This window comes from Fomitiporia mediterranea (genome assembly GCF_000271605.1).
Source record: "Fomitiporia mediterranea MF3/22 unplaced genomic scaffold FOMMEscaffold_1, whole genome shotgun sequence".
NCBI lineage: Eukaryota > Fungi > Basidiomycota > Agaricomycetes > Hymenochaetales > Hymenochaetaceae > Fomitiporia > Fomitiporia mediterranea.
In genome coordinates this window covers 972917-995242 of record NW_006760386.1, presented here as the reverse complement: position 1 = coordinate 995242, position 22326 = coordinate 972917, and the positions used below count along the sequence as shown (strand labels likewise).

Genomic DNA, 22326 nt, shown 5'->3' with positions numbered 1-22326 from the left:
AGACACTGTAGGATTAGAAGTAAATAAAGTAAGAAAAGTAGAAAAAAGTAGAAAAAAGTAGAAAAAGTAAGAAAAAATAAATACAACAAAATTATTTATTAGAAAGAAAAAAGTTGAAAACAAAAGTAGATAGTTCTCCTATTTCTTCTGATTCTTTTAATTCTTCTCTTTACACTTTATCTGAGTCTAAATCTGTACAATCTGACCTACTACTTCTGTGTTCTAAGATCTTAGAACATTTGGAACACTACCTAGCCCTGTTTACTACTCAGTAGTTTGTCTATAGTATTAAGTAGGGATAGCCTCAGCTGAGTTCACAGCTGAGAACATAGGTCTGTCCTTGTTGAAAGAGAGAGGTTAATAAGGAAATGTTAGTACATATACTTACCCTCTCAGACAACAAGACTGTACAAGCTGTATGTTCCCTTTGAAACAAGTAGTAGTTTATCTAAGAACATTCTAGACACTAGCTTTAGGTCCCTGTCCTCTTGACTCCCTTCTCAGGATCCCTCTAGATCCAAACAACAGCTCTAGTAGACAGTAGATACACTAGTTTGTACATTAATAAGGCCTTTGTGTAGGAACACTACCTCCCTACTTAACACATTCTACTTCTAATCCTAGTATACAATGTAGACAGAACCCTAAACTAGAATGGTTGGACTACTAAGTTTGTTCAACTACAGATGACTATTCAGAATCATAAGGAAAGTATTGAGTTTAGAGTTACTAACCTTAGAAAGACAGATGTCTTTATTAGATTCAAATGGCTCAAGACTTACAACCCTACTATTGACTGGTTAGAGTAGACACTTATGTTTGATCAGTGTTCTAAGTCTTACAACTACTTTACACTACTGTTCTAAGTAGATACAAACACTTCTAATGTTACTAACAGTTCTAATAAAGGTGACCAGTTGTTCTTCTTTAACTAGGATAAATATGTGGATACATATTCTAGTTAAGACAGAATAGAGTCAATCTGAAGAATGTCTGAGACAGAACCAGTCTAGAACCCTTTTAGAACAACTCTACTCTAGAACACACATAGACTCAGCCTGCCAGATTTTGTCCAAGAGTTCCCTAAAGTCTTTAGTAAAGAGGAATTCAACTAGCTTCCTAAACACTATTTCTAGAACTATATAATTGAATTGACTAAGGGTTTCTAACCTAAGGATTGTAAGGTCTACTTACTCAACAGAGACAAGTAGGAGGCACTTAACAAGTTCCTTCAGGAAAATCTTTAGAACAGTCAGATCTAACCCTCAAAGTCCCTTATAGCCTCCCCTTTCTTCTTTATTAAAAAGAAAGATAGGAAGCTCTGTCTAGTCTAGAATTATTATTGTCTTAATAAGGGTACTGTCAAAAACAAGTACCTACTCCCTCTGATTCAGGAGCTCATTAATAAGACACATACATCCAGGGTTTTTACTAAGTTGGACATTTAATAAGGATACAATAATATTCAGATCTAAGACAGAGATGAGTGGAAGGCTGTGTTCTAAACTAATTACAGATTGTACAAACTGACTGTAATGTTCTTCAGACTAACTAACTTACTTGTAACATTCTAGTCATTCATGAATCACATCCTTACAGATCTGATTAACTTAGAGTACATTAGTGTGTATCTGGATAACATTCTGATCTTCACTCAGACAGTTAAGTACTATTACTAACTAATCTAAGTAGTTCTACAATAGCTCTAAGATAATAAACTGTTCCTCTAAGAAGTAAAGTACTCCTTTATACAGGAGTCAGTAGATTATCTAAGCTTTGTAATCAGTAGAGGAGAGGTCTGTATGAATCCAGCAAAGGTAACTACAGTTTGGAACTGGTTACAACCTCAGAACCTGAAACAGGTCTAAGTATTCCTTAAGTTTGTAAACTACTACTAACACTTTATTTAAGGCTTTAGTACTATCACTCAGCCCCTTCACAATCTTACTAGCAAAGATGTTCCTTAGTAATAGGAGGATCAGTAGTAGTCTGCATTCAAGTCCTTAAAGTAGGCTATCACTAGTAAGCCTGTATTAACAGTTCTGACAGTTGTAGACAAGTTCTAAGTCAAAGCCAACTCTTCCAACTTTACAAATAGAGTAGTACTGTTCTAGTTTATTAACAGAAAGTAGTGTCTAATAGTGTTCTGATTAGAATCCCTCTCTGTAACAGAACAGAACTACCCTATTTATAATAAGGAACTCCTTACAATTGTCTGTTCCCTAGAGGAGTAGTGTTAATATCTCCTCAGTACTGTACAGAAGTTTAAGATTTAGAGTAATCACCTTAACCTCTAGTACTTCTAGACACCTCAGAAGCTCAACTGTTACTAAGCCTACTGAATGTTAGAACTGTAGGACTATAACTTTGTACTAACTCACAAACTCAGAATGTAAATGACAAAAGCTGATTTACTCTTAAGACAAGTAGGTTATAAAAGGGGGGAGAATAATAACAAAAATCTTATTCTTCTAAACAATTCCTGTTTTGTGTCTGAGACAATCTAAGAGATCTGACTCAAATCCAAGAATGTTGACTTTGTCACTTGTATACAGTAAGCTCTGAGACACACACAGGACTAGGTTGTAGTAAAGCAACTAGAGAAGCAGGTAAGGGATTAGGAGGAGGATAAGAATGGACAGGTTTACTAGAAAGGCTGACTGTACATTCTAAAGGATTAGAAACTGTAGGAGGACATTGTCTAAGCTTATTATAACAATCCAACTGTAGGACATTCAGGCTGACACAAAACACAGGAACTTATTACTCAGAACTACTAGTAGTCTAGAATACAGAGGGAAATCCTAAAGTATGTGACTAGTTACAATATGTGTCAACAGACTAAAACCTACCAGACAAGAGTTCAGACTCTCCTACATTCACATTGGATCCTAGATCACTCTTAGGAAGAAGTCTCAGTAGACCTGATTAGTAAGCTACCTGAGTCTTAGAGTTACAACACTATCTGTGTGATTGTCAACTAATTCTCTAAGCAAGTCTACACAGTTCCAACCTGAACAGAACTCACTTCTGAAGGTATAGTACATATTTATTAGGATTATGTCTTCTAGTTGTACAGACTCCCTCAGAAGCTCATTCATAATTACAGACTATAATTCAAGTCAAAATTCATGTAGGACTTGTATACACTTCTTAGAATTCAAGGGAACCCTTCTACTGTCTATTACTTACAGACTGACAGTCAAACTGAGTAAGTCAATCAGGAGATTGAGTTCTACCTCTGGATGTTCATCAATCATTAGTAATCAGATTAGTCTGAATAGCTAACTCTAGCAGAATTTGTGTACAATAACTAGTAACACTCTATAATAGGACAGTCCCTATTCTTTCTCAATCATGAGAGACATTCATACTAGAGGACAGTTTCAAACTAGAATGACAGTTCTGAATCTGTAACAGACTTTGTAGAACAGATGTACAGAACTAGAGAGGATGTACAAGCTCTTTTAGAAAAGGTAGTACAGGTTATAAAGTAGAACTATAATTAGAAGAGGTCTGTAGTTAAGGATTACCAGCCTAGTAACAAAGTTATACTAAAAGCTACTAACCTGACTATGAATCACCTAATAAAGAAGTTGGACAACAAGTGCTTCAGACCCTTTGTTATTAAAAAGAAGGTTAGTACCTCTGTCTACAAACTCTAACTTCCAGCAACATGGAAGCACATACACTCAGTGTTTAATAAGGTTCTACTGTCTCAGTACTACAATCTAGGTTTTCCTTCATAATAAAGACTCCTACTACCTCTACCAGAACTTATTAGTTCTGAACCAGAATACAAAGTAGAGTATATAGTAGATACTAAGCTAGTGTATAGAAAGCTTAAGTTCCTTATCTACTAGAAGGGATACTCAGTTGAAGAACACACTTGAGAACTTGCTAAGAATCTTACTTATACTACTAAGACAATTCAAGACTTTTATTAACTTCATTTGGGTACTCTGTGTCAACTCTACCTTACAGATTTCTAAACCCTACCATTCCAACCTATACCTAAGCTACTAACCAAGTCTAATGTTTACTGATTAGAACAATTGGTTTTAGAGGGGGGGTGATGTTACAGTTCTCTACTCTCATACCTTTAGTTCTAAGGGTTCTACACTCTTCTATACTAGAACTTAGGACTTCTGTCCCTTAGGGGTACTGTCTATAGACTATATGTGTACTAACTCTTACTACTACCCTTCCTTACTTTATCATTCCATTCCTTTGACTACTCCTTCATTCTCTGTTCATTCTATAGTCTCTTACCCTTTATCCATCCCTTCATTCTTTGTACCTTTATCTTTAACATTCCTTTCTTTCATTCTTTGTAGCTTATCATTCTTAGTAGCTCATACTCCCTGAGTACTCTTGTATAGTTTAGTATATATAAGTGTACAAGATCAGACTAGTCCTATAGTCTTAATCTTGTCTACTCCAGATAGTCCTGTACTCTTAGGCTTACTCTATATACTCTACTCTTGTCTCACTCTCTCTCTCTGCCTGTTCTGCAAGTTCTGACTATGTTCTAGTACTTGTGTTCTATATTTCTGTTGTGTAGGATAGTTGTAGCCTGGGTCCCCTTGCTGAGCCTTCAGGTCCCCTCTACACTGTTACTGACACAGACAGACAAACAATATAAAAAGAACACTTTATTAACTAAATACATATTATTATCAGAGTCTATACTCTCATTACTTGTGTAATAACAAAGGTCTTTATCTCTCTAAGGTTAAACACATACTCTAGCACAGTATTACTTGATAACCTTAATCAAAAACAAGTCATTTAGAATACTTGTATGAAGAAGGGATCTAGAAAGAGTATAGTGTTTAGAGTAAGGAGTACAATAGAAAAGACTAAGAGAAAACCTGAAGAGATAAAAGGAAAATATTATACTTACTTATAAGAGAAACTACATAGTTAGTTAGGAACTCTTTGTACAAAGACAAAGAACCATTAAAGCTAGTAAAGAGCTAGAGCTAGTACTCTAAAGCTCTATACTTGAGGAGGACTAGTACTAGTATGAAGGAAAGGGAACTGAGAGCTCTAAAGAGAGACTATAGGAAAGTAGTCTCCTTTATACACTTTGTCTATACAGATAGGAAAGTAATAAAGTTATAAACATAAGGACTATATGAGGGCAACATAAGGGATACATGAGACAATCTAGAACTTTGGTTGTAAGTTCTATGATTGAATACAGAAGTATAAAGATAAGGCTAGAAATTAATAAGGATAATTGTCTCCTAAACTAAGTCTATTAAAGAAGACTTAGAGAAAGATTTAGAACATTAGTTGTTAGTTTTAGAGTATACACAAGACAGTCTAGAACTTTGGTTGTAAGTTCTAGAGACAGTATAGAAGTACAGTCTTATATATTATAGAAGTAATAAGGAGTTATTAGAAGTTATAATACTCTACCTTATAAGAAAGTGTATTACAAACTAGTGTACAGAAAGTACAGGTTGAGTCAGACAGAGTCATAAGAAGACTACAGAACAATAGAAAGCTCTACTTTATAGGAAAAGTATTATACAGCTTACACAGTATAACTAGTTAGGAGGACTTATAAGGAGTTATTAGAAGTATGAGAGAAAGTATGGAAGACATAACAATATAGTAAAGGAGTCATTAGAAGATTAATCTAGAATACAAGAAGACACAAACTAGTGTTAGCAGATTAATAGAAGACACAAACTAGTGTAGTATACAGTCTAAAGGATTAGCCAGCTCTACTTTATAGGAACAACAGTAAAGAGAGTTACTAAAGTTACTAGAGTAACATTACTCTAGCAAAAGGTATATAAGGAGGCCAGTTTGGCCCTCAAAAGATAGTTTTATCAACTTAAGTTATCTAGTACTTGGAAGTACTCTACTACTAACCTACTAGACTATACTTGTAGCTTGACTAAAGTAGGACTCCTCTACCCTCTCACTCTACAAGTCTACAAGTCTTACCCTCTATACTCTATTCTGTTACTATTCCTAAGGATTAGGACTAGTAAAGTGAGTATATCTTACAAATACATAGTTAAGCTTTATAGTATACAAGTAGAGTGTATTATGTTTCTTAGTTGTAACCTTTTGTACAGTGTTAGTACATACAGCTCATATTTCTCTAAAAGTACAATAGCTAGAATGTATATACTAGAATGTAGATTATATGTATAATATAGTTTTGTAATACAGATACATTTAGCAGGGTTAGAACTAATAGTCTAACAGAACTAAACTATATATAAATATTACCTCATTCTAGACTTGAACAAGTAGTCAATATGATTGGACTAATGTAGTACCTCTAGTTACAGAATATAAATTTAAAATAGTAGGACAAGTATAGACAGAAAAGAGACCAGGCTGTAGATTAGGTGTGTTATTAGGAGATCAGGAATTTGGACACCTCTTTTTGGAAGTGGATCTGCATTGCCTTATACAGAAAGACTCTACTGATTAACCATCTATCTTAGTACACATCTTGTACAATTTATACATTATACATTATAAATTTTTTTGTGATGAACAACTTTATATCCTATAAACAACTTGTTTTGCCTAAGAATACTTGTATTAATAGAGTGCTTTATAATTAGTGGCTACACAACAAAGGCTTTGGATTGTCGGATGCTGATCCTTCCAATTTAGGGTGTCCAAAGACTTTCCACCACCCACTTGTATTATGTAAGGTCTAACACAGAATCTGGATGCTGCTATATCTGGGATGCTTCCTACCATATTAGGATGCGTGCAAACAAGTCAAAGGAGGTCCGGTTTCTCTGCCACTTCAGCTCAAACATTCATCATCTTGACTTTCCATCCAACAAACTACCGGATACAGTGTCAGAAGTTTCTTCTTGATGAGAGTTGCGGTTCACGAAGACCTATGTCAGCCTGTGTTGTAGCCCTTTCTTGGTTGATCCGCCTTTTGAATTTAACAAGAGGTTGTCTCCACCCAACGCACTCTGATCAAGCTGAAACTTAGAGAGAGCGAAACACATCTTGGTTTTCTGAACCAGTTTTCTGGGGCCTGTTGTACTGACTGTTGTATTGAAATGATATCACTGTCCGGAAGCAATTCACAATGGTGCACTTCCGCTGTCTATACTGTTGTCGCCTTCATTGTCTTGTTGCCAAACATCGCAAACTCCAGTTATTATAGTATCGGTATGTCTCTTTGACACCATTTATAAGGTCTCAAAACTACTCCAGTCTCTCCAGCGCTTTCTCTCGCACCTTGCCTTATCATTGTAGTGCAAGCAGACTTTCTCTAACTAACAATCCTCTCCCTGCTTGATCTGTGATCGAGTGGTCCGACTACACTGAGCAGGCCTCCAATCTCAATCACTTTCATTCTCCCAGCATTACAGTCGAACTGCGTAGTAGATCCAATTAACAATGCGAGTCTCTATTGCTCTAGTCTCTGTTGTCTTTGCACTGGCAGGCTCGGCAGTTGCTGCTCCTCTGTCTGTCAATGGTACCCTTAAGGTAAGATTACTCGCATGTCTTAACGATTTAATCTGCTCACTTACAGTGTTATAGACGAGAAGCAAAGTCAACAGCGATGGACCGAATTCCCTTGAAAACACTGTCACCAATCCAAGTTCGAATATTGCAGATTTCTTTATCTCCTTAGGTGAGTTTGACTCTCATTCCGAAATTCTCAACCCGAAAGTACACTGATAACTAATTCGTCTAATTAAATACAAACTCCATGGTAGCAAACCTCATGTCTGGAACACAGGCAGGCGGGAATGCATCCGTCAATGTTGGCGGTTCAGCCGATAGCAGTAATGGCGGATCAGGTAATAGTGGTAATAGTGGGAATGCAATTGGCGGATCAGATTGTATCAACGAAAATGCCAATGGAGGCAATGGAGACAATGGAGGCAATGGTGGTCCTGGCGGAACTGTAATTAGCAGGAAAAGCAGATCAGGTATTAGTAGTAAATTTGACCGGGTAACGCAGTTACTAAACCCCTCAAAAGAAAGCAACTTCGTTGACGAAATCGAGGATGATCCGGACAAGACGAACAACACCAAGAGGGGAGATGGCACCGGTGCTGTAACTCAGACTGGATCTAATAATCAAATTTGCGGTGGTTCGGGCGCGTAGACCACTGATGCGTTAGTGCTGGGGTCGAGGCTTGGTAAGTTACATGAATACTCTAACATACACTCACAAAACTGACATACTGTATACTAATAGGAAATACTTAAGGATTTCGTATGCCTCGTACATCGCCTTGAAACATTTACCCATCGAGTGTGTACATCTTGTAATATTGATTCTCAACTGGATTGAGAGCAAATGGAATTTTTTTATATTTCACATTTTTACACCCATGAAGATTGTAGGTAGCCTGTGTAGCCCGATGTAGTCAACGACAGAAATAAATTATGTCTTAAATCTACAACCTGCACGAGAAAGCACAGCAGATTGATACAAAAAAGTAAGGAGGACAGACAAGTAAACTACAAAAAGCTCGGATGGAAAGAGAAAGGGTATGTAAAAGGAAGAGAAATAGACGTGGACTATGGTTTATGTTGTGGACCAGCGGCAGCAGCCCTACGCCGCTTCGCACCTCTCCGAATCTCACTAAGGTCACTATCGACTTCAAGCTCCTTAGCTGCTGTGAGCTGTTGGATCGCTTTACCGAGGCCTGTGAGTGCCTGCGGTTGGACACCTCCGCCTTTGTGTTTGCGCTTCTGCGGACCTCCTCCGCCACCTCCGCCACCGCCACCATTGCCGCTTCCATATGCACCATTGGGTGCAGAGGCGATGAGTGGTAAGGGAAAGGGAGACGGTAACTCGTCGACGGAGAGCGAATGAGGGTTCGGCACGGGTACGACGGTTGCTGGGAGTGAGGATAGACCATTTGCGTTGTTGTTACCGTACGTGTAGCCTCCTGCATATCCTGAGGGAGGCGGTGACCCGCCGAGCTTGTTGCGTAGCTTACGTGTGATGTGAGAACGCGATTGAGAGTCAAGGGCGGCGTCTTATATAGAATAATTAGCACAGTTGGCATTAAGAAATTCAAAGGGAAAGAAGACATACCGGTGATACCCTCACCATCCTTCTCTTCCCTTGCCCGCCTCCTCCGTTCTTCGATCCCTTCCAACATTCTCTCCTTGACGCGTTCCCGACCTTTGCGCCACTCCTCTTCGACGCGATCACGTTCCTCTTCATAGGCAATGCGTACCGCCTCGTGTGCATAATCCTCTTCTGCAGCGAGCTGAGCTAGTTGAGCGGAGCGTTCGAGCGAAACAGGGTATAGGCGTAGCATGTACGCCGACGATGTTTCGGGACGCGTCGCAAGCTGCAAAGCACTTGCCTGCAACGCAGATATGTTTTCCGTATATTGTCTAGTTCTAATCATCCGCAAAGCCGATATGTAAATTCGAACGGTCTCAACAAAATAACTAAGTCAGCAAGTGCGAAAAGAAAGACTTACACTTCCTTCTTATCCGCCATCTCTCTACTCAACCTCCCCGCGATCTCTCTTCTTTTCTTATCACGTTTTGGATCGTCACCAAAGTGACCAGCTGCGCAGCATCAACATCCCTTGACTCAATCACGCGTAATCACGAGTGATGGCTATCATGGTGGCTCACCGTGTAACCTCGAGGACGAGGCAAGTGCCGAAGTATGGAAAGCCAGGTTTGCGTCGTGGGCGTCGAGAACGCCGGTGTTACTCTGTCTACTCTTGTGTGCAGATGCGTAGGGGAGAGTGAACATGCCGGGCTGCGGTGGCATCAGGAGCTTATTTTGAAGTGTGTGCAAGAGAACGCCTGACGCACAAAAGCTAATGGCAATCGACGGAAACTCTCAGGTCACGTGCATCCACACTATTATATTCGAGACGGAGACGAGAAAACAAAAGCACAGAAAAAAATGGCTAGCAGCTACATTGACCAAGAGTTCTTTCTGTACACTTAGATGTGGACTAGATGAAGGCAGAGAAAGGAGGGCGTATTGATTCCGGTCTGATGGGTGAATTGTGCGGGTCATGAAGGTAGTACTGGCATTAAAATTTAAGACCAGCTGTATAGTATCAGTATGAGAGATAGTTTGCTTTTCTTTCTTCTTTCACGATTTGTTCACGTTGTGTCTCGGTGAGACCTTATTTATTTGTGTCTTTGATCTTCTTCTCACCAAGGTCTCCACTTTCCAGGACTGGGTAAACTCGGACTTTCATACAAAAGTCCCTTCCCGCGAGGGAACAACCCAACGGGACTATCCGACGCCCGTTGTTTCGCCGCCGCAAGTGCCTCCAGCTCATCGTCTAGAATTCTGCTTGGATCTGCTGCATCAAAGATCCCGCGCCGCGATGGCGTGCGGAATGGTGAGAACCCAATAAATGGAGAAAATATTTTCCGAGGTGTAATGGGCGCAATTGAAGCGCCTGCTCCAGATGAATTGTCATCGGTGCGACGGGAAGGGGTTTTGGGCGCTGGCTTGAGGAAGTCCAATCGGTCAGCACCACCGAGCAGACTGCCTTCTGATGGGTCAGATGCTTTCCTCCTTCGTGTGGGGGTGGATGGTGGATTGCGCCGCGAGAGAGGTGTTAACATGCTACTCCCTCCTAAGTACATCGATAAATCATTTGGTGGCGTAGAGGACCGGTTGGCAGCGTAACCCAGAAAGCCCGAGCCAGCATACAGGCTGGTGCTGGGACTCCGGGTGGCTTGCTTTGCTCCGCGGCTCGTCGTAGGAGATGTGGGGATAGACGGCATAGTAGGAAATATAAATGCCTGCAACAAGGTAAATGAACGTCAAATTTAAAGTGAAAATAACGTAGCCGCCTACCTCGACGGCTTTCCCTTTCCCTTTATCCTCTTTTGCCACGGAAGCTTCTTGCTCTGTGGGATCGGTGTCATCCTGGACAGATTGGGTTTCAGATTCTATATACTCGCTGAAGTACGCAAATTCGTCTTCATCATCGGCATCTTCCTCTGCTTCACATGGGCTTGAAGAGCTGTTATTCGGGGTTAATGCTGGGACAGAGAAACGGCTTGATTCAGAGGACGGCGGTGGAGCCAAGACGGGGCTGGAGGGAACATCGTCTGGTGCTGGCTCAGATGCCTCACTAGAACAAGCGTCTACGAGAGAAGACGAAGACGATTGCCTTGATAGCTCCTGCAGACGTTGCTCTTGTACAATTCTTGTCTGCGAGTAAGGGGGTAACGGTGGGAAGATAACGTCTTCATCCACAGATTCACTTGGATCCGTACCAATGTGGATGAGATGGGCATTCGGATGATCAGCGGGTAAAGGAGGGAAGATAATATCTGCGTGAACTGGCGTTGGAATAGCTGCAGTAAATTGAGGGTGATGCAGCTGGGGGAAGCCGTAGGGATACGTATATTGAGAATGCATCGGCGGTGCCGCGAAACGGGCCTTCTTCAACTTCTCTTCCTTTAACTTTTCTTCCTTCTTCCGTTTCCGTTTCTCTGCCTTTTGTGACTGTGCACTGTCAGGATTCAATGCATGCCGGTTGTAACCACCATCCGCGAAGCACGGAAGATCCTTATCTGCAATGCACCACAGGGCTCCCTTAGACTGTCTCCCACTCGGGTGTTCCCTCTTGAAGAACTGGGGCGTGTTTGTAAGGTTCTGTCTTATGGCATTCATCCATTTCTGGCTGTGTGAGTGACCGTTGCGCTTGAAGAACGGATAGACAATGCTGATGTAGTCGTATATGTCTTTCAGACGCAAAGCGTGATTGGAGGAAGCCATAATGGCCTGCCCAATGAGCGCAGCGTATGAAAACTCGGGTTTCTCTTCTGAATACGGTCCTGGTGGAAGCTTGTAGGGAAGATCTGGGTCAAACTGGTCAGGAGGATCGCTCATGGGCCCAGGGGACGATAAAACGTTGTAGGGGAATCGTATAGGACTGGAAGCAGGAGATGACGCCGGAGCAGGAGAAGACGATGACAAATGGCTGCCCCCGATTAATGGGTGACGATAATAGGAAGCCGCCTTGGGAAGAGGATTACGCGTAGGCTACAAAAATACGTAACGCTCGATCAGTAAGGAATGTACTTGGTCGGTAGACAGTAACCACGTACAGTCTGTGCAGTACGATTGGTCTGGGGTGTGATAGGAACCTACGTTTAAACGATAAACTCCAAACTCAGTAGGGGTATGAAATAGCGCACTTGTGAGTCATCATCTCTGTAGTAGCTTCCTTTCGTTGATGCGGCGGGAGAGGTGTCTCTATAATGGCGATTGGCGCCATCAGTAATTGCCTAAAAATATTTAAATACAGCGGTCTTTTTACAGAAGTCTGGGAAAGCACCTGAGACGTCCGAGCAGGATGGATATAGCGATAGTGAGGAGCATGTACACCAGCCTGACGCTTCGTGAATACGTCCTAATCAACGAAAAGGAAGATATGATTATAAGATTGCGAAACAAAGGAACATTAAAAAATAAAAAATAAAAAAATTCCAGAGAACAAGACGCGTGTAGGGACGCGTTACTCACGCGTAAGGACTCATCACCAGATTCTTCAGACTCTTCAGACTCTGAGACGCGTCGAGACTGTCGCGCTCGCATCTGCATGACTTCGTCAAGACTAAGCTTAGGACGTGTGGCTGGCGAGCTGGCAGTGCGTGTCCGATGGCGTTCGCGCGTGCTCGTACGGGCGCGTTGAACAGCACTACGTTCTGGCGACTGGTCTGATCCGTCGTGGCGTCGAGAATGCGGATTTGAACACCGCGATATTGAGCGCGAGGGTCGGGCGTCGGGCGCTTCAGTGGGAGACGGAGTGGATGTGGTTTCACGGTGGCTAGGACGCGTTGATTGAGAAATTACTGGCTCATGAGATGCCTCTTGCGCGATTTCTCGACTTGCAATATACGCTAGCATTTCTTCCGGCAGTAGAGCGTGCTCGCTGGCATGAAAATCGCCAGCTGCGTGCGCGCGTGCGATTTTCAACGCGTTTTCTGAGTCGAGGAATTGGCGCATCCGCGACGTGTGTTGCTCAAGTTCGTCGCGCGTCATGCCAAGGCTACTGAGGAGACGTGAGATGGGTGAATCGCTGGTAGTCGCTGTCGCTGTGATGGATGAGGACGGGGGATCCTCCGGGGAAGGCATGGTAGAAATGAGAAGCGGTAAGAGAGAAATCTGTCACAACACCGCGTGTGGGTCATTCGGCAACTCCCGCCTATCAGTCCTTAACTTCATTTGTTTTTTGTATCTCCTTTTACTTACAGAAATGCAGTGTCATTCGATAAGTAGATACAGCTGAACAAGAATGCTACAGAAGAGCATAATGGTAAAAGAAATGTTCAAATAAACATCTGCAGAGGTGCCCTATCGTACATATTTTGACCCTCGCTCAGTTCTGATAAGTCGGGATGGAACGGTACAAGCGCATCTGCAGCACCGAGGTACAAGGCATTGTATATCCGCCAGTACACTTCACGGACCTTGCGTGCTGGGTGGAACAATCCCTGCAGCGTGTAGCTCAGGAGTACGCCGGGTCCAAGCGTCACCCGCATCGCTTCAATCGCCTCCATCACAGCTCCGATGACATGTGGGGATGTCTCGAAACAATTCGGCCACACGAGGTTCATCAGGTGCAACATTGAGTCCTCGCAGCCAAGACCGGCGACGCCAAGAGCCAAATGCTTGACAATCGTACTCGCGGTTTGTCGATGGACGAGATCCCGGTCAGTTAATGCATCCTCAAGCATAGTTACGACCGAATCACAGTAATATGCTGACTGGGGACCAACGTATTCAAAGACGAATGAAAGTGCTTTTAGACAACCTGTTCGAACGTTCAACTCGGCTGTGCGATATTCTGACAAGATCGCAGGGATGCAAGTGAAGGCTGCAAAAAGAAGACCATCAGCATGCTAAAGTAGAAATAAAAGACTAAAATCACTCACGTCCGCAAGTCTCAGCGACGATAGCAATGGCTACGGTACTGCACACACGCGACTGTCGTTCCTGTACACGTAGATTGGTTAAGAGGACAGAAAGTACGTCCTGAGGACCCAAACTCTTGGCAATGTAACCAAAGGAGTTCACAGCCGCTCGTCGAATAGCTTTCTTGTGGGCTTTCAGAAGGTCCAGAAGTTCAAAGCAAATACGCATCCATTCTCTCGCAGGAACGAACTCGGCACCACGATCAGCTAAAAGAAAGCTGTCAGCAATAATTCTCGCCATTTCCAAATAATAAAGAAGATACTCACCAATACGACCGATTAAGTTGATAGATGCTTCCTGCACCTTTTCGTGTCGATTTCGAAGAATAGGAGTCATACGTGGCACTGGATAACTGTTAGATATCATAAAGCTGAAATAGTAAGTTGAATACTTACATAAATCTTTTACTGGCGGGTTCATCTGTGTCATACCTACGACATTGGCAATGGCTCCAACAGCTGCGATGATACTTCCCAGTGTATCCGGGTACTCCTCTCCAAGCTGCTCGAACAATACTAAACCAAGTTTACTCAAAAGCTGGTCTTCACCGCATTGCTTGATGACGACCGCGAGTCGGCTCGTCAAATCTGCGGCCTGCTGTCGAACCTTTGCGCTCTTGTTGTTCAGTCGCCAAAGGATGGTTGAGACAATCTGTACGAGATATGGCTTCACTCGAATTCCAAGGGCATTGACGACTGTACCGAAACCATCCAACATGACTTGATCCTCCGTCGTTTGCTCCTGGAACGAATAAATAATGCCGTCGACGAGGCGGACCTCAAGACGTTCATCTATGTCTGCTGCACCCAAGCTCGCTATGACTTTCGTGATTGTCTCCATAACCATCTTTCGGTATGGTTCTGCTTCGTCCTTGAGGTCGTTCACAACGCGTCCGACAATCTCTGCCACACCCGCTTTTTGCGCCAGCTCGACAGTTGTCTCGACGACCTGTTTGTAGTTGCGGCGGTCGAGTGCCATGCGACGTACCCAGAAGGACTTGAAGAAATCCGGAAGAATATCCTGCTTGATGTACTGCGGCGTAACACCTTCGGTTGCAGCGCACTGTTTCACCACTTTAAGGACAATCTTCTTCATCTCCTCATCTGATGTCTGGAACTCTCGGATAAGAATGACTGTAACTTCCTTTGTATAATAGGAAGCATATTCCGGGTCCATGAGTGGGATAATAAATCCAATTGCCTTCAGGAAAGCCGCCAAACCCTTCCCCCTGTGCAGACGGATACCCAGCCAAAGCGGTTTAAGTACATTGTCGAATGATTCAATGCCATATGGAGCAGCTGCTTCAGCGAGGGCGGCGAGGGCAAGGGCGGTCATAGTTCGGACCTTTTGTTGTTCGTCGGTCAGACCATGTGCAACGGCGTCCACGAGATTACGCAAGTGCGGGAGCACAGCACATCCCATCATGATAGCAATCTGCTGGACAATACGGATACCAGTATGACGAGCCTGCCACGACTTCTTACTGCGACAGACAGCCTTGAGGAACGGAAGTAGTGCAGGGATACCAAGCGCAGATGCGACGACAGAGAAGGCACGCGCTGTCGTGTTTCGGACGTATTCGTCGGCGTGGTCAATGTCAGGACGCATAGTCGAGATCATATGTGCGAGACCGGCGGCTTTGGAAAGGTTAGAGATAATCTCACGGCCTTCAACACGAGCATAATAATCCTCGTCAATGAGCAGCGGCTCGATGACTACGAGGATCTTGTGTACGTACGGACGAACAAGGTCATCAAGCTTGTACAAAACTCGATCAATGACCTTGACAAGTAGATGCCTCTCCTGGTCCTCCAAGGTACGCTCCATGAGCAGAGGTAAAATCTTGTCGAACAGAGGGCCAGCACCAAATTCACGAGCCTTGTCCGTGATCTGTCGCAATGCAGTCTTACGCACTGGCGGTGTACCATTTTTGATCTTAAGGAGTAAACGCATGATTTTTCGCTCTTTCATTTCTTCAACAGTGAGCTGCGTCTCGTCTTCTTCCTTCATGATCTTGGCGAAATATTGTGCATCCTCAGCCTTGAAGAAAGCGAGGTTCCCAACGCCCGGAATTTCAGTGGGAAGCTCGGGAGCAAGACCGGCTGCAGCTGCAGCTGCCGCAGCATCAGAGCCCTCCTGGATATGGAATCCAGCAAATTCGGGAGCATAACCAGTAAGCTGTGGCGGAGCACGCATCGGTGCATAACCCGGTGGAGGAGGGACAATGGCATACCCTTGCGAAGGAAGGAGAGCATTTAGCTCTTCGTCCGTAAGGTACCGATTGGTTCTCTCCTCAAGATTTATTCCAGGAGCGTTCATAATGATCTTCTCCATTGGCTGCGCGGGTTCAGGAGGGGCAACTTGATCCCAGCGTGAACGCTTCGGCGTTTCTTGAACGTTGACATCCGCAGGTGTTGCGTCCCAGCGGGAGCGTCGTTTCTTCGGAGCGGCAGCTTCAAGAGATTCTTTAGACCATTCCCCAGTATCAGGCTTGACATCCTGATTCTCCTTATCCTCAGAACCCTCCGGGACGTCCCATCTGCGTTTCCGCTTCGCACTAGCAGCTACAGATTGAAGAATTTTCTCCGCCTCTTCAAGCTCCTTCCTCGGGGGCGTCTTATCGAGAGCAGCCTTGTCAATCCCCTCCTCCCTATCCTTCTTCTCCTTTTCCTCAATAGCTCGTCTGACTCGCTCCTCCTCTTTCTCTAGTCGTTGCAGCCGCATTGCGTCTTTATAACCACCATCCACCTCCATTCCCTCCTCTGCAGCCTTGAATGCGTCGGCCGACTCATTTGCCTGGCGATTAAAGCGGCGGTTATGGTAGTCAGACTGGCGGGCGGCTATCTGGCGCTTTGAAGAGGTTTCCGCGAACGGGTCGAAATTCTCCTCCTCAGCAAGCTCATGGAACTCCTGAAGTACTTCCTTTGGGGCAGTATATGAATCAACGAGACGAGGCGAGCCGGGAGGAGACATGGCAGTCGAGAGTGTCGTGAAAGTTCTGAAAGAGTGAGAGTACCGAGTCTCGACATGCTGAATCATTGTTTGCTTAGTCATCTATGTTTGTCATCTTGACAATGACTGCAAATGATTCAAGACGCGAGTTGTCTCCGACCAACAATTTACTCACAACGTTAAACCAAAAGTCGTTGATTGCGCGCATTTCAACAGACTAAACTGGATATTTGACCCCTTCTGAGGTGCTTCTTTCACCAGGCCACCACACCAACCAAGCAATAGGGAGATGAAGACACTCCAAGAACTCGTATTTGCGATATTCCATGTATCTTGAGTATACACGCTGATACGACTGTACATATACTTTGCGAGTGGCAAAATTCCCGTACACATATTTTGCAGGACGGGAGTCATTGGATAATATTGCTGTGTCTACCTTGTCGGAAGGTAAGCTAGTTTACAGAGAATGACAAATGCAATACCCATTGCAACACCGTGACACACTGCCCAACATTGCGAGCAGTGAAATGAAACTTATCCGTTTTCCAGCATCTCATCATGTACCTTTCTGCGTGGCGCTAGAGTGTACTATGACCCACCCTTGTAAGTTGTCCCCGCACTCAATGTCTCACAAAGACTATTCATCCAATATGTATTAAAGTGTACTATCCTTAGATAGATAAATACTCAAAGACATCGTTACCGGACGTGCCAATGCGTTTTGAGTAAAAGCATAGTTAGTTTATCAATATGATTCGACTGATGCACAGCCTAACATTAAATTCCATAGATTAAAACCTCAATGTGCGAATCCAGTCATGCAACCAACTACACGGATTCGAGACTTACAACTTGTCTTGAATATGATTCTTAAATCGGAGCCAAAGTTTAGAGTTGAAATCACAATCTAGTGACCTTCCAGTCAGACTATCACGTTCAATTGTGATCGAATCGCTGTGTGGCACCACTCCCTCCTGCCCTGTAGCTGCAAGATTTTGGTTTTGAGGGAACGAACTGTCCAAAACACCTAGTTAAGGCTCACCTGTGGTTGCATAGAATGTGTATGTATTTCCCTCCTTTGAATACCCATAGATGTCAACACCTTTTTTGGCCCATTCTGAAGTGACAGAACAGTCTTCAAGTAAATAAATGAATGCACATGATAGATATCGATTATTTACCCGTTTTCCATTTGATCACTGACAGTATAATTGGTGTATGTGAGTAGGAATACTATACTATATATCAAGCAGGTATTTGTCAATACTTTTTTTCATGTTAGGATCACTTCCAAAATATTCATCCGAGTCTGGAATGTCAATTTGAGTTGGCATTTCAGTTGTGAGATAGATGACTGGAAATAAGGTTATGAGAAACAGACAAGTAAGTGACTACAGAATTAGAATATGAGATGAGTTGTGTCAGAGACGACAGATTTATAGCAAGATCAAGATGCAAAGTTAATTACCACACGTGCAATGTAATGCTATAGTCGGGCGACATCAAATAGATCCAAGGTCGTGCGCACACCTGGTTGATATTAAACACTCACATCAAGCATTGAGGCTTTATGACATGAAATATCGGCTCGTATTTAGGGCAATTGCTTCAATTTAATTATTGCGGGAAATAATCCACACCACAAAATACCTTCACTCGTCCAGGAATCTCTGTCGACTATCCTGGCGTCAGCATTGACCTTGGAGCTGGAGTTCGTATGGGCAAGGAGTTCTTAACCTCGTACAAATATATGTACTCCTGGTTCTAATCAGGGGCAAACAACGAACACAGGCAAGCTCCACGAAACGGGACTATAATCCATTCCGTTGTTCTACCTGCCCATCCAACTCTACCTTCTTACGTCTAAGGTCTAATATCACGGTCTACAGTCGTGCATACAATCTCTTATCAGCATTCAACAACGAACACGAAACAAAGGCGCGCAAAGCAACCAGACTCACGGCGAGTGCCTCAGGGTTCACACCACTCTCAATCAAAGACACGCAAGTGATGAGTTCATCACGGTTGAGGCTCGTGTTCATGAGCTGAGAGATGTCATAAAGAACTGTCATAAATTAAGCAAGTATAATATTTATGAGTGATTAGGGATCAGTTTAAGGGCTTGATAGTGAACATAGGGAGAATGGAATACGTACTGTCTAGTGTCTGTTGGACTGAATTTCGATTTGACTCTCGTGCACTTGACATTGTTGAAGGTGGTCAGTGGAGGCTCAGAAAGACGCGTTTCGTCGCGTGAACCAATTCGCACGTTGCGTCAACGGTCACGCGACGAATCCGTGAATCTCGAGGTTCTCTTAATCTTTCTGTCCCACTGACTCTCACATAGTACTTGGGAATTACACTCATATTCACACCAAAAATAGGTACATTGCGCACTTACAGAGTGCGACTTCTCCGGGTGGGATTCTCTTCCCACTAGTTTATCGATGTGTAATAAAGCTTTGAGTACTCACATAATCCCGAACCGGCGTGTGTCATGCCCCTGTCATCCAAGTTGCGCCCGATCACGGAGCTACACGCACACATAAGTACAAAAGAGCGCTTCTCCTAACTCGATCTAAGCCCTCATCGTTATCATATCTTCCGACTGACCGTTGTTATCTGATAACATACTCAAGCGCAAGATCATGGCATCCGAGGCCCTTCCAGCTCCCTACGCAGACCTCCTCTCGTCCTACAAAGACGCCGAACCCCTCCCAGAGAAGTTCAATGCTGACGGGAAGTCGTTATATAATCCTCCTGGTCCTCGTTCCGCTTCGTACGAGGAGTTCCCGCTCCCGATTGATTCGTCGAATAATGGATTTGACTTTCATGGTATGTACTGTGCTTTTCGTTCCCTCCCCGTTCTGGATCGTCGGAAGGATGTTTTATAAAGTGATTATACTGACGTCGGATTGATTTAGTGTATTACATGCAGAACGTCGAGGAAGATAAGACATATGCGCGTGCGTTGCATGAACGGATTCGACGTGAATTTCCTGAAGTATGCCAGTTTCCAAATTTCAACGGCTACTCCCTTACTCAATACTTGATCGTTGTCTAACTTATTTACTTCTTGTAGCTCAGGATTTATAGGTTCTGGGAGAAGCCAGTCGGTAAATACTCATTGTTCATTCTCGTCTCATTTATTGACATGTTGACATGATGCTGCCTATATGCGTGTCTACTATGACTAGGGCCGCATCCAACAGCCATGTTCGAAATAAACACTTTCAACCCTCACCAAACTGGTACTCTCCTCTCTTGGCTGGTCGTGCACCGCGGTCCCTGCTCGTAAGTCTCCTCAACTTTCCCCTTCACATGCCTCTTGTGGGAACAGAATAGTCTGAATAAGATATGAATTATTAGCGTCTTCATCCACCCGAACACAGGCGACCCGGTCGCAGATCACACGGAACTTGCAACTTGGATAGGCAAGCCCTGGCCTCTGCATGTCGATATGCTCAAGCGCTTCATGCAAGCTCGCCAGCAACGGGCACAACAGGCTGCTCGTCCCCAGCCGTCATAAACCTCAGTCTTGATGAAGAAGTGGAATTGCGTGTATCCGAGCATTTATGAGCCAATTAAATGGAACACCGATATGTGTTTATCGTAAATGCACCGTGTATACTCATGATTCTACAGTCTACAGACATGACTTGAGTACAACAACCGTTAAATAAGAAAGTTCCAATGAATTCCAGGAATAACGTTTAAGTTATGCTCCATTCACCTCTGGTTTGAGGATGGCCTTAATTTGTTTAGCCAGTGGCGACGGTTCAGCCCCCATCGTCATTTGCAAGAACCATGGCTTGCTCATATAGTTCCGGATTCTCCAGGAGGAAAACAATCAGTACCACAGACAAATATTCCCGATTTAGATAGCTTACCCGTCGGGTAACAGAACGACAACATTCTTGCCCTCTGCTTGCGCGATTGACTGTCCTTCTGGGGACTTGAGCCAACGTAGCGCCCCTGCCAATGCACTTCCGCTGCTTCCACCGACAAGCAAGCCTTCTTCGCGCATGAGTAGGCGGGCGGCAGCAAATGCGTCGACATCATCAGTCTTGATCCAGGCATCCACGTCCCTGCGGTTGAGTACGTCGGGAACAAAGTCGTAACCAATGCCTTCCACGACATAGGACTGACCTCGGCCCGGCTCATTTAAAGTATCCGGAACAGCAAGGATACTGCCTTTCTATACGAATTGAAATAAAGATAAGGATGCAGACATGTAGATGACGCAAGAACATACAGGATCAACGCCAACGATGGTGCAGTTAGGATTGTGTTGCTTCTTCAGAGCACGGGAAACACCTGTGACTGTTCCACCAGTCCCTGCTCCACCGATGAAAACATCTACCAAACCACTTGAGGGCCTAGACGAAGATGACGGCGTATTGACGATAGCATTTATAATCTCCGGTCCCGTCGTGTACTCGTGCGCTTGGGGGTTGTTGACCTAGTTCCGAAGAAAGCGCGTGGATTAGGGACAAGATCCGAAAGCATAACGGCTCGTATTCACATTACCGTACTGATTCAATATTATTGCATGGGGTATCTCGCGTTGAAGGCGATGTGCCACTCCTGCGATCGTTAAGGAATTCAGCCACGAGAGGATGTGCGTGTAAAAAAGAAGCTACCTATGAGAGACTCTGGAGAATCCCAAGCTGCCGCGGTCGGAGTACGGACGACCTCTGCACCGAGTGCACGCAAGGTTGCCTCTTTCTCCTATAATTCAAAGTCAACCCTCACGTATTTCTCCACATAGAAGGGAGACACTAACGAGTGACATTTTCTCAGGCAGAGTAATAATCACCGAATATCCCTTATCTAATGTATTCAGCTACTGTATTCTGGACCGGCATTGCATACGCTACCTTTATGGCACAAGCCATAGCAAGGCCGATCCCTGAAAAATGGAAATTAGTAATGTGCCAGGGGGATAGTTATTGACAGCTCTCACCAGTGTTCCCTGACGTCGGTTCGATCACGACGCTCTTTCCGGGAATGAGTTTCCCTTCAGCTTCGGCAACTTCAACCATACGTTTTGCGATTCTGTCTTTCACGGAGCCTCCTGCGGAGAAAAACTCGGCCTTGCCCACTGTGTCATTTGTAAATGCATGGACGACGCCACACGGTAGCAAGAGAACATACGGAGATTGCAGCGAAGGCCTTCGCGGCTACGGATCTTGTCAAGTCGGATGAGCGGTGTATTGCCAACTGCATCCAAAGCATTGTCAAGGACATGAGTCGAAGCAGACATGATTATCAGACGAGGCAAAAGAGAGTGGGGGAATGGGGGGCAATGAAATGAGAGAACTGAGAGAGGTCCGGTTTAAGTAAATGCGGATCGCCGGTTCCGGGTCCAGGTTAACGCGTTCTGGTCACGTGCCAGCTGTCCAAAACTTCGATGATGGCTAGTA

General features: G+C 44.0%; 5 protein-coding genes across 5 annotated transcripts; 2 read left to right on the top strand and 3 right to left on the bottom strand.

The window, feature by feature from the left end:
- Window positions 1–7401: 7401 nt before the first annotated feature.
- Window positions 7402–8119, top strand: FOMMEDRAFT_24806 (uncharacterized protein; the record flags this gene model as incomplete). Its single annotated transcript, XM_007261315.1, has 4 exons — window positions 7402–7491; window positions 7546–7639; window positions 7725–7808; window positions 7848–8119. The coding sequence occupies 4 exons, from the start codon at window positions 7402–7404 to the stop codon at window positions 8117–8119; spliced, it is 540 nt and encodes a 179-aa protein (XP_007261377.1).
- A 419-nt stretch (window positions 8120–8538) lies between these two features.
- On the bottom strand, window positions 8539–9383 carry FOMMEDRAFT_73761 (uncharacterized protein; the record flags this gene model as incomplete). The annotated part of the gene is made up of 2 exons (XM_007261314.1): window positions 8539–9002; window positions 9077–9383. 2 exons carry the CDS (start codon window positions 9381–9383, stop codon window positions 8539–8541), a joined length of 771 nt encoding a protein of 256 aa, XP_007261376.1.
- A 3916-nt stretch (window positions 9384–13299) lies between these two features.
- On the bottom strand, window positions 13300–16918 carry FOMMEDRAFT_72009 (ARM repeat-containing protein; the record flags this gene model as incomplete). The annotated part of the gene is made up of 4 exons (XM_007261313.1): window positions 13300–13847; window positions 13906–14151; window positions 14212–14289; window positions 14341–16918. The coding sequence occupies 4 exons, from the start codon at window positions 16916–16918 to the stop codon at window positions 13300–13302; spliced, it is 3450 nt and encodes a 1149-aa protein (XP_007261375.1).
- A 2630-nt stretch (window positions 16919–19548) lies between these two features.
- Window positions 19549–20429, top strand: FOMMEDRAFT_149947 (uncharacterized protein; the record flags this gene model as incomplete). The annotated part of the gene is made up of 5 exons (XM_007261312.1): window positions 19549–19735; window positions 19825–19904; window positions 19983–20016; window positions 20098–20194; window positions 20270–20429. 5 exons carry the CDS (start codon window positions 19549–19551, stop codon window positions 20427–20429), a joined length of 558 nt encoding a protein of 185 aa, XP_007261374.1.
- An 89-nt stretch (window positions 20430–20518) lies between these two features.
- Window positions 20519–22218, bottom strand: FOMMEDRAFT_137745 (pyridoxal phosphate-dependent enzyme, beta subunit). The gene is made up of 9 exons (XM_007261311.1): window positions 22058–22218; window positions 21867–22004; window positions 21781–21812; window positions 21687–21728; window positions 21544–21631; window positions 21426–21487; window positions 21156–21362; window positions 20791–21098; window positions 20519–20733 (listed from the first exon to the last, which is right to left on the bottom strand). Exons 1-9 carry the CDS (start codon window positions 22164–22166, stop codon window positions 20619–20621), a joined length of 1101 nt encoding a protein of 366 aa, XP_007261373.1. The 5' UTR covers window positions 22167–22218; the 3' UTR covers window positions 20519–20618.
- Window positions 22219–22326: the final 108 nt, after the last annotated feature.

Excerpts from the sequence above, each read along its gene's own strand:
- FOMMEDRAFT_137745 (XM_007261311.1), bottom strand. The coding sequence starts at position 22,166 with ATGTCTGCTTCGACTCATGTCCTTGACAATGCTTTGGATGCAGTTGGC. Across the intron at positions 21,729-21,780 it reads CTATGGCTTGTGCCATAAAG|GGATATTCGGTGATTATTAC; the intron begins GTAGCGTATGCA and ends ACATTAGATAAG. Across the intron at positions 21,363-21,425 it reads TATTGAATCAGTACGGTAAT|GTCAACAACCCCCAAGCGCA; the intron begins GTGAATACGAGC and ends CTTCGGAACTAG.